Source organism: Rousettus aegyptiacus, unplaced genomic scaffold (genome assembly GCF_014176215.1).
Source record: "Rousettus aegyptiacus isolate mRouAeg1 unplaced genomic scaffold, mRouAeg1.p scaffold_m13_p_3, whole genome shotgun sequence".
NCBI classification, from domain to species: domain Eukaryota; kingdom Metazoa; phylum Chordata; class Mammalia; order Chiroptera; family Pteropodidae; genus Rousettus; species Rousettus aegyptiacus.
In genome coordinates, this window is record NW_023416306.1 from 96689611 (window position 1) to 96711188 (window position 21578).

At 33.7% G+C, this 21578-nt stretch overlaps 1 protein-coding gene across 1 annotated transcript in view; it reads right to left on the reverse strand.

Moving 5' to 3' along the window:
• The window catches only part of PRORP (protein only RNase P catalytic subunit), a 108002-nt gene that overhangs the window by 62707 nt on the left and 23717 nt on the right, over positions 1-21578 (reverse strand). Inside the window, exon 4 of the mRNA XM_016152075.2 lies at positions 4308-4415. Within this exon, the coding sequence (XP_016007561.2) occupies positions 4308-4415 (108 nt within the window). The remainder of the gene's footprint in view (positions 1-4307; positions 4416-21578) is intronic.

The window sequence follows — 21578 nt, forward strand, 5'->3', positions numbered from 1 at the left end:
GACATACTCTGGCTTAAAAATATATATAAAAATATATATTCCTATATATACATACATACACATATATATATCAATGAAAATTGAAAAAATAAAATACATTTACAACCAGAACTTATTTTTAGCTCCTAATTCTCTATCACTCTTAAGATATAAGTTCTGAAATCAAGACATGTCATCATGGTGCTACTCCTTAAATAATGAATGTAAAAATGGTTTTTTCTCATTTATGAACTTACAGAGAACAATGTTGGATATATAATTAACCAATATATAATTAACCATTAATGGAAAAGAACCAAAAAGAATTTGTGACATACTATGCAGTGAGTTCATGGGAAGAACTTAAATGATCTGCATATTATTCCACAGTAAAAAATCTAGAAACTTCTTCATACAAACATGAAAAAACTCAAGACTCATAGAATTAGGACTTCGAATCTTGCTTATAGGCAATCATATTAAGAGAGATAAAGAGGATAAATAAGACAGTCAGGAATGTTTCCTTTCTGGACTATTTTATTTAACTTTGTTCACAATTTTTAAAAATGTATGACCTAAAAAGTGAAAGGCAAAAACTGTCCAGTTCTTTTCACTTAGCAGATTCATGGCACAAATGTGACTAAATATTTGAAACAATTATGTAATAACAAATTTTGAAGAAATGGGTTCTATTTGGGTACTTTTAGGAGTATAAATGGCTCCAATCATTTTGGAAAGCAATTTGGCAATATATAGTGAGATCTTTGCAAATATCCATACTCTGTGACTCAAGAATTTCTATTTCTGGGAATCTATTTTAAAGAAATCATCTGAAACGTACACAGAAATCTTCTAGGTATTATCTACCATAGTGAAAAATGGGAAATAATCTAAGTTATTCACCAAAAGGAAAATGATTTTAAAATTGTGGTAGATCCATAAGATACAGAGTATTGTATAGTTATTTCAGAATATTTACCAAGTATGCCTTTTTACCTCTTTCTTTTCCTGAATTTAATTCATTTTTTATATTAAAGTAAGAGATATACTCATTGCAATAGAAAATTAAAAAAATAAAATGAAAAACAGAAATGCTCTTATTCTTTTATATTCTATTCCCAAATCCCAAAGTTAACTACTGTTTAGTTTTTACACGTGTGTAACTTCTAGAAATTTTCTAGGCATATACGAACTTATCTAACAAACATTTGTATATCGGTAATCTTTTGTTTTGTTTTTAACAGAAGTGGAGCCATATTAACCTTACTGTTCTTCAACTTGCTTCTTACACTTATTTTGGCTATTGTTCTATATCAGCAAACATCAATTTACCTCATTCAATTAAAATAAATGTTTCAATATATATCAAGTCCTGGACTGATAGATATTTACGTTGATTAGACATTTCTGCTCATAAACAATGATATAACTAACATACTTGGATATATAACTTTATGTACTCGTGTGAATATATCAGTTCCTACAAGCAAAATTTCAACATTTTAGGCCAAGTTATTGCCAAATCACACACCCAAAATGTTGTCTAATACCCCTCTCCCTACCTCTCCAAACCATTCAAAATATAGGATACTAGTAATTTTTAAATCTCTGCCAATCTGGAAGATAAATATTTTAATTTGCATATCTATAAGTATAAATAAGGTTTCTATTGTATGTTTATCTTTTTCTTATAGGCTTATGACACTTTCCTTGGTACAGTTAGGAAATTAGCCCTTTGTTACATGTTATAAATTTTCTTTCAATTTTTTGTTGACTTTTAGCAGTGCTTATAGTCTTTTTTACTGTCTAGGAAATTTCTCTATTCTTCCCATTAGGGGTCTTGAATTTTATGTACATTTCGAAGGTCCTTCCCATCTCAAATGGAAAAGGAATACATGTTTTCTTCTACCACTTTTATAATTTTGTTTTTATAGTTTTCAACTGTAAATTAAAATGTATATAATTTATACATAGTCAGAGCTCTACAAGGTAAAGAAACAGAAAAATACTGCAAAGAAATAAAAATATTGACAGTGATTATTGCTAAATGATAGCATTATATATGATTTTTATTCTGTAATTTCCAAATTCTCTATAATTACTTATATTACTTTTATAATTGGTAATCATGCATTACTTTTACAATCAGAAGAAAATAAAATTTCTTGAAATTGTCATATTTAAATTTTTTCTTAAGTTTTTCATGGTACAGGCTTCACTTCTCAATCAAGTATTGAGTACCCAATCTAGATTGAGTCTAATACGTGGCTGAGATGACAGGGAAAAAATCTTAAACTGCCAAATACTCTCTTGAAAGCAAAAATTGTAGTTCCATTTGGGAAGTTCATTTAAATAGTAACCACAATAACAATTACACCCATTAAGTACTTACTATATGCCAAGTGCTTACATATATTAACTTATTTACTCTTCACAACATCTTTATAATCTGGTTTTATTATTATCTTCTTTTTATAGACCGGGAAACTAAGGCACAAGAGAGAGTAAGTAACTTTTTCAAACTTTGAAAGCTATGAAGTGGCAGAACCAGGACTGGAATTCAAAGGGTCTGGCTAAACTGAAATGCTATTAAATGACTAACAGAAAAAATAGGAACCTACTTCTGACAACCTAAAAAGTGTTAAAGAATGAAATTAAGCCACAAAAAGGCCTGAGATAGATTTATCCAAGAAATTTTTTTTAAGGGTGAGTCATTTATCTTTTTACAAGTCTCTAGCTTCAGATTTGATAAAAAAAAAAAAAAAAACTTCAGAAGGAAGTTTATTACATCCCTCCTTATTCAGGTGTTATCTTTAAGCTGAGTCTCTGAGTTGAGGTTTCCAAAATATAAGGCTAGTGCACTGCCACATGATAGCAGTGCTCTGAAGAGTTGGTTAATAACAATTATGTACTTGTCACATAAACTGTAGCTTATATTAAGTTCTTTTAAGAGTAAAAGCTAAAAGTACTGGCAGATGTCTATTGTTTTCCCGCTTTATCTTTTGTTCTTTGCCTCTCTATTTGCCAAAATCTGCTAGAATCTTTCAAAATGTGCAATTTTTCTTCCATAATGCTGGGAGATGTTCCCACTACATAATCTTCAACATACTACCTTCTCCCCAAAAGTTAGCCCAATTTGGGCTATATATTTCTGCCAAGCTAATTTTTAGTGCTTTGTATAAATCTGAAATCAAACAAGAGGTGAACAAATATGATACTTTCTAATTCTCACAGATTAGATGTGGAATTTTTTAGAATGAGTCTTTCTGATTCAGAGCTCTACCAAGCATTAGTGATAATTTCAGGCTTCCTTTTTTGGTTTGCCTCTGTCAATATTACTGCCTCAAAGGCCCTTTTTCAAGTACATAAGAGATAAAAATATTTTCAACTTGCTTTTGTGTGTGTTTCTTTTTAAAATAAAGGATTAAAAAGTACATACTTGACCATAAAAATTTAAGTACAAACATATAAGGCATATAAAGAAATTTCTGTAAATCGACCTTGTCCTTTGTTAGTACTTGTAAGCTTTTCTGAGTATAAATGGCCAAATTAGACTCAGTAAAAATTCTCAGTAGAATTCTGAGAAAAAGTTTTTAAGTTGGCAGCAATTTTAAAGAAATAACAAGAGTTTAACTACAGATGAATGGCCACCAATTGTCAGAGATAAAAGCCACAAGCCTGAAACCCTGGAGGTTTCTACAATCTAATTTTGATGTTATGATTGCTTTCTAAAGATTTACTGTACAAAATTAGCCTCAATTTTCTAATTTAAACTGTAAAATGGGGATTAAAATAGTTGTTCACTGCTGTTATAAAAAATCATGATATTCCTATTAGAAATTACTATGACATTTATGAATTGATAGAACAAATGATTACCTTACCCCCTCCAAAAAAAAACAAAAACTGCTTAGGTTCATTTACAAACACACTATATTTGAAAAAAAATGTGAGTAATAAATGATTAATATCTCATGATAGTATATGTTGATAATTTCAAATAGAGGAATGTGACCCATGAGGAAATGACAGCGTAACCCCAAAGAGAGACCAGAGACCTGGGAGAAAGTTTGCTAAAGGTTATAAAAAGGGCTGAACTGGCCCTTTATTACATGGACTTTTTAATCTCTCACTCTTGCCCTTCCTGTAAGAGCCACTTACTTGCCAGAGAGGAAAACAATGAATCTTAGATGGTCACTATGGCACCTTTAAAGGCTTTATTTTTAAAGGCAGGAAAAACAGGGAGCAATGAAACCCAAGGAAGATCACAAAGAGGTACAATAAATATTTCTAGAGATCTGGAATAACAAAATAAAACTTGTACTTACAACTTGAGACTCACGAGCTTTAGGAAACATTTTGGCAACATTGAGTCCATCAATGACAATATCAAAAGGAGGACAGTATTTCACAAAATTCTTAAATCTCTTAAGTTCCTAAAAAAGAAAAAGCAGACAAAACATTAATAAGAAGATAGTAAGGATGTTATTATAAACACACTGCTATGACTTTTATTATTGTTTTGGGAATTTGAAATATTCATCCTTTAAAGACACGCACTCACAAAAGATGCTTTCAAAACAAAATCTGAAAAAGCCAGCCTAATAGAGGTAACTGTATATAATTAATTATCTGATATACCTTATAATCTCATAGTGCTTTACACCTCACAAAGTACTTTCCCACGCTATTTTATTTGATCTCTAACCAGCCATCCAGTCTGCTAAATTGACACACATGATAGTCATGATAAGAATGAAATGTCAAAATCTCTGTCCTGTTTAAGCCAAGGAGAAGTAAACCTCAGATATGCCAGTCTACAAGTACAACTATGTTGCAAGAGTAATTTGTAGCTCCTCTTTTATCAAGAGGCTTTTGTTTAATCGTAGCTGTTTTGAGGAGTTGAAAATTCATTCAACAAATATTTATTGAACATCTACTATATGTCTAATAGTTACCAGAGAGACAAAAAATTCTAACTTAATTGAACTTGCATTTTAGTACGAGGAGACACAAAATAAGTCAAATAAGTAAGTAAATTATATTAAATATCAATTGTGATGAGTGCTATGGAGGAAAGATATGGAAGAGAGAGAGTTTTACTTCTGGTGATGATGGAGTAGCTTGTATCAGACTATCAGATAATAATAAATTCTATATAAAAAATTACTGTTCAGGCAGAAATTGGAGGGAACACAAAATTTGAAGGGTTTAGTAGTTTCAAACACGTCTGAAAATTCTTTGACATTCTTCCCCACTCAAAAAATGGAGTTTAATTCCTCTGTGTGATTATGAGCTCTCCTATGTAACCGTCTCAATGAGCAAAATGTGGCAGAGTGATGCTATATGGCTACTGATGCTAGATAATAAAAGGTAGTATAAGCTTCCACCTGGCTCTCCTTCCCAGGATTCCTGCTCTTGGAACCCAGCCATCATGAGAAAGTCAACTGAGTCCCAAGGAACAGATAGGATCAACCATCAGACCTGTGCGAGTGAAGATTTCAAGAAGACCACAGGCCCCCATTTGATTACGAAAGTAGGAGACCCAAGCAAGAACCATACGACAGTCTAGGCAAGCCCTAGAACCATGAGAATAATAATAACAACAATAATAAATAATTGTTTGTTTAATGTCACTACATTAGGGAAAGTGTATATACCTAGAGATAACCAGAAAAGAATAAAATTGTATAACGTGACATTTGTACATATGTCTGTATGTAGCTTTTTGCCAGAGGGCATTCTCCAGTCTGCATGGCTGACAGGGACAGCTGGAAAACAAGCAGAAAGCTACAGACTTACTGGTTTGAGAAATAAGAAGACAGAGTTCGAGACTGCCAGAGAGAATGAACAGTAAGAGAGGAAGGAGGAAACCACAAAAATCTGTGCATAACTCTGCCCAAATTCTTAGCTAACTCTCGATCTGTACATCCAATGAGGAGACTCCAAAGAGCCCAGCAAAAAAGCAACAGATGAAAGATTTGAAAGGCCTGAGCCAAGACTTCAGTTACTATTCACTAAAAGGGAGACGGAGTCTGGAGTCTGAATCAAAGAAAGTTTAACAGCCTGCTAAAGCAGGAAGATGACAGAATCCAGAGCCTTTGCAATATGTTCTTCAAAATGTCCAATATAAAATAAATATACAAAATATACAAAATTATTATATGATATACAAAAATATACAATAAGAAATTAATATGAGAAGAAATAGGAAAATGCGACTCAATCAAGAGAAAAGAAAGTCAATATAAGTCAGTCTAAGGTCCAGATGCTAGAGTTAGCAGGCAAACCAGAGAAAATATAGACAAAACGATGGTCCCAGGCTTATCATGGTTTAACTTACAGTTTTTCAACTCTACATTGGTGCGAAAGTGATTCACATTCAACGGAAACCATACTTCTAATTCTGAATTTTGATCTTTTCCCGGACTAGCAATGTGTGGTACAATACTTCCCATGATCTTGGCAGCAACAGCAAGCCACAGCTCCCGGTCAAGCATGTGATTATGTGGGTAAACAACTGATACTCTATAATAGACAATGTTTTTTAGGATATTGTGCTCTGAGCACGTTTAAGGTAGGCTTGGCTAAGCTATGCTATTTGGTAGTTTAGGTGTATTAAATGCACTTTTGACTTATAATATTTTCAGTTTAGGATACGTTTATCAAGATGCAACCTCAATGTAAGTCAAGGAACATCTGTAGAAACTATAAAATGAACATTCTAGAACTAAAAAACACAAATGTGAAATAAAATATTCATGAGCTAGACTTAACAGCTGACTGGAGATGGAAGAAGAGTCAGTGAACACGAATGACAAAGCAATAGAAAGGATCAATCTGAAGGATAAAAAAGATTGAAAGAAAAATATGAATAGAGCTTTGGTAACCTGTGGAACAATGTCAAACAGACCAACATATGTGTAATCTCCAGGAGGAGAGAACAGAAAAAAGAATGTAGAAGAAAAATAAATGAATAATGGCTAAAATTTCCACAAATTTCATAAAAAACATAACTTAGGGACTCAAGAAGCAGGGTCAACTCAAGCAGGAGAAATACAAAGAAAACCATAACAAAACCATAACTAGGTACATCATAGTAAGATGGCTGAAAAGGAAAAATAAAGAAAAATCTTAGAAGCGGCCAGAAAAAAAGGATACATTACATGTAAGAGAATGATACAAATGAGAGTTGAATTCTGATCACAATAGAGCCAGAAGGCAATGAAAGGTATCTTTAAAGTGATGACAGAAAACAAAAATCCCTGTCAACCTAGAATTTTATAACTAACAGAAAATCCTTCAAGAATTGAGGTAAAAAAAGCACAGTGAAAAATATTTTTTAAGGTAAATGAAAACAAGAGAATGCGTCACCAGCAAGCCTGCATCATAAGAAATGCTAAAGCAATTTCTTTAAGATGAAGGGAACCAACATCAGATGAAAACCTAGATATAAAAGAAAAAATGGAAAACATCAGAAATGGCAATTATATAGGTATTATAGAAAAGAATCTTTTTTCTTATTTTAATTTCTTTAAAAGATAGGACTGCTTCCAGCAAAAATTATCCTAACACTGAACTATGGGTTTTAAAACATATGCAGATGTGGTATATATGACAATAATAGCATAAAGACCAGGAAGTGATAAATGGAATTCTACTGTGGCAAGGTTCCTATATTATATGTGAAATGGTACCACCTAAACTCTAGGCAAGTTGTATTAAGCTAATTCCCAAGGCATACATTAAAAAATAAGGCAAAAAAAGAACAAAATGGCATAGATGATAGAGGCTCTGTTCATCCCTCTGTCAACCAAACCAAAGTTGTAATGGAAACGAAGAGCAGCAGCAAGGAAAAATTGCCTGGGATCTAGGTGAACAAGCCATACAACTACAAAGAAATCCAAGAAAGCACCCTGCAGTGGCAGAAGGTAGGATGGGGAGAGGATGTGGGACTGCCGGGTCCCCAGTGGCTGAGTGAGAGGGGCTGTGGCAGAGGTAGACGCCTCTTAAAGGAACCGTGGCCGCGAAACGATTTTCACGGTTTCGGACCTGTTCACTCTGAGCATCAGTGCCGATTAGGCTGCACGCAGGAGGCAACAGGGACTTAAAGGGAGAAATTGTCAGAAGTGCCGGCAGTATCCATTATTTCCTATTGAGCCCTCCCGCTACCAGTGCGCTGGACACAGCGCCGCCATAGCTGTGACGTCATCAAACTGGATAACAAAGGTCGCTTCGCCCAGAGGATTCCTTGAAACCCCGCCAACCCCAACTCAAGCCCTATACAAGCAACATCCAGGTGTATCCTCAGTGAGTTAAGTGCTCTTTGCTGAGATTAACACTGGTAGAGGCAGCTGCCCTTGGTTTTGGAGTGGCCTTTTGAGCTAACTATAAGCACTGCATCTGTGGATTGCTTGCTGAATCTTAACAGGTGGCTCCAGAGGGGTAGAGGCTTAGCTAAATTTGGCCTGCAGCTGAACCTTTCTCAAGACTGTACCACTGGCCCTACTTCACAAATCCACACTAATAAGACTGGGAGACCTAGAAGCTTTGCTTAGTACATAGAAACAGACACGGAAAGGCAGCCAAAGTGGGAAGGCAAAGAAGCAGAAACCATAAGACAGAACAGAGATCCAGATATAACAGAGTCCAGTAATCTAATAGAGGCAGACTTCAAAACACTAGTTATAAAGATGCTCAATGAACTTTTGGGGAGTGTAGAGAACTCCAACAAAGAGATAAAAATGGAAATGGAAATTAAAAAGGAACCAGTCTGAAATGGAGAACACATTATCTGAGATGAGAAGTATATTAAATGGAATAAACAAAGTAAATAAAGAAGAGGATCACATGCCCTATCTAGAGGACAGGAAAGCCAATCAGGGCCCTCAGAGAGAATAGCAAGAAAAAAGATGGCAAGAATATAAAAATAATTTAAGGAGGATGTGGAACACTATTAAGGCTCCACATATTTATCTGATCGGCATAACTGAAGAAAATCAAGATGCTGAACAGAAGAAATAATAATAGAAAACTTCCTTAACCTGGTGAAGGAAATGGACATGAAACCCTAGGAAGCTCAGAGAATTCCAAAAATCAAGGATCCAAAGAGGCCCACACTAAGACACATCATAATTAAAATGTCAAAGTTTAAATACAAAGAGAGAATATTAAAAGAAGTAAGAAAAAAAGAAATAATTACTTATAAGGACATACTCATATGACTGGCAGCTGATTTCTCAGAAGAAACTATGCAGGACAGAAGGGCTTGGCAAAAAATATTCACCAGGGTGAAGACTCAGGATAATTTATCCAGCAAAGCTATTATTGAAGAGTTTCCCAGACAAAAATTAACTAAAGGAATATCACCACCAAGCAAGAATTACAGGAAATGTTGAGGGACTTCTTTAAGAAGAAAAAACATGTATCAAAAACAGGAATAAAGAACGGTAACAACTACATTCCTATCAATAAGTGCCTTAAATGAAAAAGAATTAAGTGTTCCAAACAAAAGATAGAGTGGCTGAAAGGATAAGAAAATAAGACCCCTACATATGAAAAAGAAGGGAATGGAAAAAGATATTGCTTTGATGAACTCAGAAGGTATTTAGGTCTGGCAGAGAAAGATGAACACTATATGATTTCATTTATATGTAGAATTTAAGGAGTAAAAAGGAAAAACTAATCAAAAACAGACTCAGAAATTTGGTGACAGACAGAAGGGAGGGGGGTTTGGGGGGCTGGGAGATGGGGTGAAGGGTTAACGAAGAACAAATTAGTAGCTGATGGATGGTCATGGGGATGGGGAGCATGGCATAGGGTATGCAATTAGCATTAATAAATTGTCTACGTGGAGGGTCAGGGGAGGGACAAAGCAATTGATATCGTTTTACTAACTATATAGATGTCTACCCAATATACGATATACTTGAAACTAATTAAAATTTAAAAAGAAAGCTTTCAGCTTCAAATGCCAATCAAAAAAATTAAATAAAATAAATAAGGCAAAAAAAAGGTATAGACAAAAACCCAGCAGAAGAATTAAATGAAACATTTAAAAACTTCTGATTAACTCACCCCCAAAAGAAAACATGAAAGGAGGAACAGAAGGATTGAAAATAAAAAGTACATAAATAGAAAACAAATTGCAAAATACTTAAATTCGACACCATCAAAAATGCTGTTTTAAATAGACATGCTTTAAATATAAAAGTACAGATAAGCTGAAAATGAAAACCAGGGGCAAATATATATCAGTAAGCTTAAGAAAGTTGAAGTGGTAACATGAATGTTATAAACAAAACAGACCTCAAGAAAAACAGTATTACAAAAAAAGAAAAGGGATACTTCATAATGATAAGATCGACAGATCAAGAAGTCATACTCATAAATAAGAACAGAGCTTTGAAATACATTAAGCAAAACTTGACAGAACTTAAAGGAGGTATGAATAAGTCTATAATTATAGATGGAGAGTTCAGTATTTCTCTCTCCATAATGATAGAACAAGTAGATAAGAATTAGTAAAGTTAGAGAAGACATGAACTACCCCAATATCTACTCTGATTTGATTGATATCTAAGGGATTCTATACGCAATACTGGCTGAATATTTATTATTTTCAAGTATACATGGAACACCAAGATTGACCACAAGCTCTAGGTCATAAAATAAGTCTCAATACATTTCAAAATATTACACTCTGAAAGAGTATGTTTGCTGATCCCATACACACAATTAAATCAGAAACCAGTAGCAGAAAGATATCTATAAAAGTCCCAAATATTTCTAAATAATACTTCTAAACAACCCATGGGTCAAAAAAGAAATTACACAGGAAATTATAAAATATTTTGTACTAAGTAGTAATAAAATATAAAATATCAAAAGTTATGGAATGCATCAGAGCAATACTTGGAGGGAAATGTATAGTTTTAAGTGCTTATTTGAAAAAAATTCTAAAATCATTGATCTAAGTTTTTCCCTTAAATTAGAAAACAACAAATTAAATTTCAACTAAACTAGATTAACAAAGCACTGAATCAAAGGAATAGAAAACAGAAAAACAAGAAAATTAACAAGGGAAAGAGCTGGAGGAAAATGAACTTCAATCCCTATCTCAATAAGTCGAAAATTATTTTGAAATAGATCATAACCAGAAAGCCATAACTGTGAAAACTCTAGAAGAAAACTGGCAAATTCTTCACATAGGGATTAGCAAAAATTTCTAGGGTAACGCATAAAGTCATCACCAATATTCAAAAAGTGTGCTTCTTGATATAATGTCTTGGAGAAGGGCACAACAGCATTTTTGTGATATTCCAGCCAAAAAGGCATGACTTTAATCTAATATAAAGAAATATCAGATAAAGCAATTTCTCGAATTGAGAGATATTCTACAAAATAGACCTATAGTTTTTTTTTTGTTTTTGTTTTTTTTAATTTCAGTTCAAAGAAAACTGAAATTTTTATTGCAGATGAAAAGAGACCAAGAAAACATGACAACTATACCTCAAGTGAGATCCTGGATTAGATCTAGAAAAGGAAACACTGATAAAAGGACATTATTGGGACGGGTGACAAAACCTGAGTACCAACTATGGATTAGATAATATTATTGTATCAGTGCTACAAAGATGGAGAACTTCTGTTAGGCCAAAAAGTACATGAAAAGATGCTCAACATAATTAGTCATTAGGGTAATGTAAATTTAAAACCACCATGAGATATTATGCACCTGCTAGAATAGCTAAAATTAAAAAGACTGACCAAAACAAGTATGTGGAGCAACTCAAACTTTCAAACATCAAGTGGGAATGCAAAATGGTATGATCATTTTGAAAAAGTTTGGCAACTTTCTCATAAAGTTAAGCATTTATTTATCTTACAACTCAGCAATCCCACCTTTTGGTATTTATAGAAGAGAAATGAAAACCTGCATTCATACAAAGACTAATACATAAACGTTAATAATGACTTTTTTCCTAATCGCCAAAAACTGGAAACAATTCAGATGTTCATTAACTGATAAATGAATGAGAATAAAAAGTAGTATATCCAGACAATTGAATCCTACTTATCAATAAAAAGAAACTATTGCTACACATAACGACATGGATGAATCTCAAAAGTATTACGCTAAATGAAAAAAGGTAGACATAAAAAACTACTTTCATACTGTGTGATTCCATTTATATCAAATTTAAAACAAAACTATACTAACAGAAAGCAGATTAATGGTTCCAGGAAGCAGTGAGAGGGAAATGACTGCAATGAACACCAGGGAATTGTTGGGGGGCAGGGGGATGTAAATGTCCCATGTCTTGATTATGGAGGTTGTTATCAACTGCTTGCATAAGTCAAAACTTACTGAATTGTACATTGGCAAATTTAAGTATATGTTAATTATACCTTAATAAAGCTGATTAAAAATAAAATAAATTCTAATGCTATATATATTTCATCTTGAAAATAAACATTGATCCATATGCATGCTTTCACTTCTCATTTGACTTCTTTAGCTTTACTATCCCTGCCAACTCCAGTTGTGGGGGACCTATCTCCTTCTTTTCTACTCAGCAAAACACTGTTGTTGTTGTTGTTGCTGCTGTTGTTGTTTTTAACTTTTCAATGTTCTTTATTTGACTAAACATTATCCCCTATATGCCCAGTGATTTCAGCAATAAAACTCTGATCAAGCCTCCAAACCAAGTAAAACTATGCCCGCAGAATCTCTAAAATCTGTATCCCCGTAAGTCCCCCTTCCCCACCACCAGTGCTTTCTTCTCTGCAAAACCAACCTGGGAAGGAGGGATTAAGAACCTTGAATCTTTGCTCTAGTTAAACCAACACAGTATGGATTAATTATCAGTTAATACACTTTAATAAGGTTAACAGAAGAATAAGAGGAAAAGAGGAAAAAGTTTTTGCTTCATTCATTAAGAGGTTAGAATTATCCATTTAAACCAACCCTATAGTTACAGGGTATCAGGCAAAAAACATTATTTTAAAATTTCTATGCTCAAATATATTTCCTACAAGTGTTTAGAAAGTTCCAGTTAATATCAAAACTAACTAAATATTGGCTAGAATAGGAATATTATTTTTCACAAATGGGAAATAAAACTATCAAGGAGAATTAAAACAGTTTACATATAACCATTTTTATTTCACTCTAAATGAACTAAGGAAAACGAAACAAGTGCATTAAATTTCTAAAATTCAGTTTTCACTAATAATTAACATGGACAAGATTTTCCACTACACTTCCAATTTATCATTTTGGTGCTGCTCTTAGTACATTATATTCACTTCAAGAGTAATGACAAACTGAGGTATTTCAGTATTACTGGCAAAATGGACATCTGTAAAAATCAAGAGTCAAACTAGATAACTTATAAAATCCCCTTCCAGTTCTGATATTCTATGTTAACAAGACTTGGAAATCCCTTAAAATCACAGAATGGAAAAGGGTATACTTGAGATGGTTTGTTTGAAAGGTGAGTCTCAGGAACCTCTGTGTAATCACAGGATGTATAAGAAAATCCCAATAAAATCTTATCCAAAGATTATCCTCCTGATCCAGGTCTTGTAGTAGACAGACAGAAGAATCTAAGCTATCAGATTGAGTTTTTTCCCCATAACTAAAGCTCTGCTTACTACATATGTTACTGATGAGGGATTATTTATAACACTCTTGCCGGGCCTCCAAGATGTTCACTTTTCAAACTACACAAATTTATGACTGCAGTCAAAAGCCACTGAGTAGATCATGTTGAAAAGGCATGACAAAGAAAGAACTGACCTACTGAGACGGCAAACTATTACACAGGGCTTTACAAATCTGCAAGCTTAGCTGTTTTAATGGGGGGTAAATTTAAATGAAGAACACATTTCTTTTAGGGCTACTGCTGGGATTGTGCTTGATTGCAGACTAATGATCCGACATATGAAAATCCACCAATCTTTTGATCATTTGTTTCTTCACTGTTAATAAAAGTTTAAAATTTTTTTTAATGAGATACAATTCACATACCATTCCATTCACTTGTTTGAAGTGTACAATTCAAGTGTGCAACACAGGTTGTGCAATATCATCAAAATCTAATTTTAGAACATTCTTGTCACTCCTAGAAGAAACTCCATACTCATTAGCAGTCAATCTCCATTCTGTCACCCTATCACACAGCAACCACTAATTTACTTTCTGTCTCTATAGATTTACCTATTCTGGACATTTTAAATAAACTGAATAATACAAATACGTGATCTTTTGTGACTGACTTCCTTCACTCAGCATAATGTTTTCAAGGCTCATCCATTCATTTCTTTTTATTGCTGAACAACATTCTATTGTATCTATTTATCAGTTGAAGGACATTTGGTTTATTTCAACTTTTTGGCTATTATGAACAATGCTCCCATGAACATCTATGTACAAGTTTTGCATGGATGTATGTTTTCATTTCTCTCGGGTACATACCTAGGAGCAAAATTGTCAGGCCATATGGTAACTCTATGTTTAACTTTTTGAGGAACTGCCAGACTGTTTTCCAAAGTGGCTATATCACTTTACATTTCCAACTGCCATGTTTAAGACTCCTAGTCTTTCCACATCTCTACCAACACTTGTTGTTGTCTATCTTTTTGATTAGAGCCATGCTTCTCAGTATGCAGTGGGATCTCATTATCGTTTTAATGTGCATTTCCCTAATGACTAAGGATGCTGAGCATCTTTTCATGTGCTCATGGAGTTCTTTGTTTTTGTAACACATAGGCTTTATAAATTCAACGTGTACCTCCTTTAATAATAGTCACAACTTCTATCATCTTTCCTCATTTCATTTCATACTTTTGAGTTTAAATCTGAAAAGTATAACTTCACAGAAATTGTAGTAAATATTGTGGCTCACAACAGAGGTTGTTAACTCAAATGCCTACAGGAACCAGGCAGGTAACATAAATAAGTAAAATGAGGCAAGTCTAAGACAACATAACAGAGAGGCGAAATGACAAATAGAAAATGGTGTAAGTCTCACTGGCCAAAATTTGACAAAAAGAGGCAGAGACTATGACAAATTGAAGAACATAGTTTCTTTAGAAAGGAAGCAACCCAATGCTCAGTCTAGCTAATTGTTACCACAGAAAAATAAAGATGCAGTATTACCAAATTTGATTTTCAAAGGAAGTTCAAAATCTGGCATTTTGAAATATGTCAAACAACTTTTTAATAAAGCAAAACAAAAAGAAGCTCAAACAAACAAACAAACAAAAACATTTATGGGCTAGATTCCACTCAGGCTGTAAGTTTATAATACATTTACTTGGTCAGTCAACAGATTTTCATTAAGCATCTATTATGTGCCAAATAACGTTCTAATTCCTAGGAACAGAATAGTAAACAAATTCCATGCCCCCATGGAGTTTATATAGTAGCGGAGGAGACAAGCAACACCCAAGGTAACAATTAGATATTTAATTTCAGGTAGAGAAAAGTGCCTTGAAGAAAAATTAAGCAGAGTTAGGTATTAGCACTGCTCTCCCTAGCCTGTTTTAGATATGGTTAAAGGGAAAGGCCTTTCTTATGAGGTGACCTTTAAACAGACCTGAATGAAGTGAGAGAGTAAACTATGCTCCCTTCAGGGAAAGAGACGTCTAGGCAGAGGAAAGAACTGCCAAGGTCCTTACTAAACACCAAAGAAGTGCATGTTTGAGGATTAACAAATAGGCAAATGGAAGCTCAAAGAATAAGCAGAAAGTCTTTATGCAATTATGTCTTGAATTTACATTTAAAAAAAAAATCAACTCTTGCTTAATACTATAGTACGGAAAAGAATAAATAAATGTAGTAAGAATTCTAAAATAGTTAATCAAGAGTTTTCAATCCTCTACTTTATTAAACTTATGAGAAACAAGGAAGTAGAACTGATATTTATTGTTTTGTGGTTGTTACCTGATCACAAATGAGGAGCAAAATGACCCAAAGAGGTGCAGCAAGAAAGAAATAAGAGAATGTCACAGCTTATAACATGACGCATGAACTCTAGAACAGAGGTGATCCAGCACCTGCCTTCGAAGAGCCAACTTTATAATTATAAATGACTCTTAACAAGATACATGGCAGTAGAACTTGATTCTTCCATTTATTATTCCTCTTACATTATGGATGAGAAAGCGAACAGGTTAAGTAACTGATTTTTCTCAACAAATGAAAAGAGACACTAAGACTTCTTCACTTTTCCACTTAGGTTGAAATACTTCAATTTTTTGAAATGAAACTCCATATATTTATGATGGTTTACTTCTATTCTGAGACTTCGATAACAAATCTCACCAGAAAATTCAAAATAGATCTCTTATTTATTTTTAGTTAATGATGTACTTTAGTATAGCAACCAAGGGGAAACAGGACTACAATAATTCATACTCAAAACTTTACATCATAAAAGAAACAGTGATTTTAACATGTTGATTATACCCAATGTACGGCAAAAAATCCGATAATATTTTCCAAACAAGGGGATTCTTAAAACAACTGGCTTTAGTCACAGTAGATATGGAAAAACAGGGGAATACCAGCTATTTTGGTTGGAAGCACTGCTTTTAACATGGGAACAACAACTAAAAAAATGCATCTTTGTATCTAACAGCCAAATTTTTGTGTGTGTCTCTTTAAACCATGGGATCCAAATAAATCCTCAATAAAAGGAACACTAACACAACTGCCTTAACGTAGCCAGGGAAAAATGAAGTCACATGTTGGAAAATGTGACTGCAATCTAACAAATAATCTAAGGAAGCTTATACTCATTTAATAGCAAGCTATGTTTTAGATTTCTTTCATTTAGTAATTGTAGCTATAATTTCTATAGTGTACTATCCTATTTAAAATACTTAGAATCTTACCTGAGTTTCCTGATTCCAGTAAGATGAAAAAACAAACAATGACAAAACCCAACAACCAAAGAACCCATCCTGCTACAAATATCTAAAAAGGCTGGATAATACAACAAAAAGATTAAATGTGTGGCTGAACTTACAAAAAAGAAAGAAAGAAATCTCTAAGTGACAGAGATGAAGTCAGATCTTTGATTATTAACAAAAATCAAAATGGTAAGGATAAGAGTTGATGCTAATATTGTCCAGGAGAGAACTAAAGAGGAAAAATGGAATGGGTATTAGCAAACAGGGGCTTAGCTTTTGATATCCTCTGTAGGGAACTGTAGATCTCTCAAACCTTGGGTACGAATGGTGAGAGAAATTGGAAGTGAACTTCTAATTATATGAAGAAGTTTTACAAATGAGCACACTGATGTCAAAACACAATATACCACCTTCTTTATTTCTTTCAGGATCTAAGTAGGAAAAAAGTCTTTTTAGAAAAAGAAACTCCAGGCTTAAGTCTTAAATGGGTTTGGAATACAAATTTAGACAAACAATGTAATACAAAATCATCATGCCCCGTCAAGAAAGTACATAAAAACTGGTTCTGGTTTAGTAATATCTCTTAGGTACTTGGCAGAAACACAAAACCTCTCTGAAGAGATATTATAAACAATTTAAGAAACAAAGGGATTCTCATAGAAAGAGCAAGCTCCTCTAAAATTGTACTAATTTAAAATTGCAAAACACAAATGAAAACAATCCACCATGTACGAGCTCTCTAAACAGCAGGATTAGAGCCCAAAGAACTCAGGATAAAGGATAATAGAAAAATCTAAGAGACAATATAAATAAGTAACAATAATTAAAATGTAAAAGAATCAGAATTTTAAGAAAAGACAGTGACCAAAAAAAACCTGAAGAGGAAAACCTGAAAGAGAAGCTCTAAAATTGAAATTCTAAAATAATCAAAACAAAATGAATGGGGGGAAAATACAAATGTCCATCATCTGGTGAATAAACAAATTGTGGCAGATTCATATACTGGGATACTACTCAGCAATGAACTACTGGTACATGTGACAACACAAATTCAAAAACACTATATTTAAAACTTAATTTACTGTAGTATAAAAACAAACATTATGTTAAGTGAAAAACAAAAAAATTACAGATTATATGATTCTATTTATATGAAATTTTTAGTAAAGGAAAAACTACAGAGACAGAGAGCATATCAATGGTTCTTAAACCCAGGGGAGAGAGCAAGGATTGATGTCAAAAGGGCATGATGAAACTTTAGGGTGATAGAAGTATTCTAAAACTGAATTGTGATGATGGTTACACAAATGTACAAATTTACTCAACAATCATGGAACTGTATGCTTAAAATAGGTCATTTTATGGTCTGTAAATAGTGGAATCATTAGGGGAAAAATCCCTATATGAATGAGTAGAGAGAAGAATAGATACATCTGAAGTGAAAAGTAGTGAACTAGAAGATAGATCTGAGGAAGTTACCCAAAATTCATGTCAGAGAGATAAAGGAATGAACTATATGAAAAAGAGAAGGAGACATGGAGGTGAATGTAAAAGGGTGCAATGAAAGTCTAATAGGAATTTTTGGAGAGGCCATAGTTGAAGATATAAAGGCTGACAATTATTCTAAAATGATTCAAGACATGAAACCTCAGATTCAGGAAACTCAGATTCAGTGAATCCCAAGAAAAAATAAATACATTCATACATACGCATCATAGTGAAACAGAAGTGAAAAAAAAAAAATCTGAAGAGCAACAGGAGAATAGAGATTATTTACCATGGAACAAAAATTGGACCAAAAGCAAACTTCTCGACAGTACCTAAAATGGAGGCCAGAAGACAATGGAATACTATCTTTAAAGTGTTGAGGGAAAATACTAAAATTTATATAATTAAACTATTATTTAAGTAGTATTTTCAGATAAAGAATAAAATAGTTTACCACTCTTATCTTGTCACTGAAAAAATGTTTTTCAGAAAGATGCCCAATAGGAAATAAGGGTTTCACTGAGAATGCAAGGGTTGGAGCTATGTAGATTTGTGAAGTAACTGGCATACAGGTGGTAGGGAAAACAAGAGTGAGTGAAAATGGACAGGGAAAGTGGGTAAAGTAGAAGAAAAGGAAGGAAACCCTGGGAAACTGAAACCCTAGGAAACACCAAAAACTTAAGGGATAGGCAGAGGATATTGTATTGAAAATAATACACTTGAACATGGATTTTGTGAAATGCAACACAAACTTTGAGAAATTCTATTACAACATAGAGGAAAAGAACAAAAAGAGAATGTTAAGAGAATAAACATTATAGACATAAAGGCCAGAAAATAGAGTTCCAATTTAAGCTTCACAGGGATGTTCCCAAGGAATACATCAGAACAAAAAGATGAGAACTAATCATTCGAAAAAAACCTTTCCTAAGATAGAAAGCATCTAAGTCATTAAGGACTCATGAGATTCAGGAAAACTCAATGAAAATTCACCTACTTCTCTTTGTACAAATTTTTTTATTTTGAGGTTAAATGAAAAAAATCCCATATGCATCCAGGCCAAATAATAATAATACAAATACTTTTCCAGTGCTTTTTACTTACCACATGAAAAACAAGAAAAACAAAAATTCTAAGTGCTTCCATATATCAACTTTTTTATTCCTCTATCAATGGCATGGGGTGGGTATTACCATTTTTCTCACTTAATAGATTAGGAGACTAAAGCACAGAGAAGTTAAGTCAATCACATAACTAGTAAGCGGTAGGTTTAAGATTTGAAACCTATAAATCATCCTTCCACCTATACCTCAGAATAACAAAAATCAGCCTGGAACCTCCAAAGCCAGAAGACAACAAAACAGCTATATTTGAAGATGGTGGAGCAGTCTTCACAGGGCTTGAAGCTCCTGGTACCTGCCTTGTTTGTAAGTTTTTCCTTCTTTCAGAACAGTACATATTAATAAGTTGTGGTCTATGTTCTTAAGCAAGGCATGCCAATCGAGATTACTGCCTATTAGGGTACTTGCAAACAGGTAGACTCTAGAATATGTACAAAACACGATTTTGCCCCAGGGAACATTATTAATATGTTTTATCATAGTCCTATAATATCTATCACTTGAAGAAGGGGAGGCAAAGATAATCAACTTTTTGTCTTGAAATACAAAATGAAGGTCCACTATTGAGTACACAAAGGACTGAAAGAGTTTCAGTAAAGAATTCTCAACCATCTAGAATCATGAGTTAAAAGACACATGTTCTTTAGCAGTGAGGTATATTTCCAAGTAGATTTTTATACTAAATACCCAGACAGAATGGAATCTACTCACAGATATTAAGTTATTTCTTAAATCTTGCCTGGGCTTTGGGGAAATAGATCTTATTCAGATAAAGACAATTTAGAATTAATTTTATTTTAAAGTAAATTTCTAGACAGAACAAAAGCTGTATTCTTTCTGATCCCTCTCCTTCCCTTCCATATCATATCCTGACAGACCTATAGAGAAGAGCTAAAAGAAAGGCAAAAAGATACTTTTCACTGCAGAATCTTGCTCCCAAAATAGAAAGGAACAAATCAGGCAAGGAAAGGCAATAACATGTCTTGGATCCTGCAAACCCAGAATGTTGCTTACCAATTTTTCTTTTTAAATTCTGCTTTCAGTTTAAAAAGTTCATCCGCACTTAAACACCCTGGAAATCCCCTCTGCTTTACAACCAACTAGAAACTGGCTCCAAAGTACCAACACAGTGCCTAACGTTCCCCCTTCCTTGGAAGCAGACACGCAGAGTATGTGAGTCCTTTCACTGGGTGATTCCCACCCCCCTCAGAAAAAAAAAAAAGAAAGAAAAAAGACAAAATAAAAATATTGCACAGATAAAACTCACTGGAAAACCTTTCAAAAAGAAATCAGAAAATAAACATTTATTTTTCAAGTGGGGGAGAGAAAGTTTTGAAGAAAAATTTAGCACTATACATAGACAGATATGAAAGCCCTCAAAAAGAATTCCCAGAGAAAAGCAATTACACAGAGAATTGCCCAAGGCTCTAAGAATCTTTACAGATTTTTCACTGCTGACCCTCGAAAAATGACCAAACTGAAAATGTTCCCTTTAGCAATAAGTATAGCTACGTAATATTATTATTATCCTTCTCAGGCACATGTACAGTCCTAGAGATGCTGTGAGGATGCTAAAGGAGCCTGGATTAGCCATCAGCAGATCTGGGTTTGCATCTTCTCTGCTGGGCCATCCATTAGCTTATACGACTTTGATTAAGTCACCTCACTTTTCTGGGCCTCAGGTTCCTGAGGAATAAAATGGGAATACTTACTTCAAAGGGCTATTGTAAGAACTCAGAATTAAGAGATTCGATTACAAAAAGACTATAGTACAAAAGTCTCTACATATGCTTTAGGTAAGTAGTACTAATGGTACAAGTTTTACCAACAGTTCATCTTTATTTATAACTCTTTGGGCTTTAAAACGGATGCCAGGAAAATAACTTTCTCTGCTTCCTGTTCCTGACTCAGAAATGGGAGCCTGTGTTCATATAGAGGTAGGATAGATGGATTCCTGTAAGTACCAATAACCTAACTGCCTCCATATGTGTAAGAAAAGCATGTCCATCCCCTTTAGAAGGGCTCCAGATTGAGACCAGATCAATTGCCCTTGCAGTACGCACATAT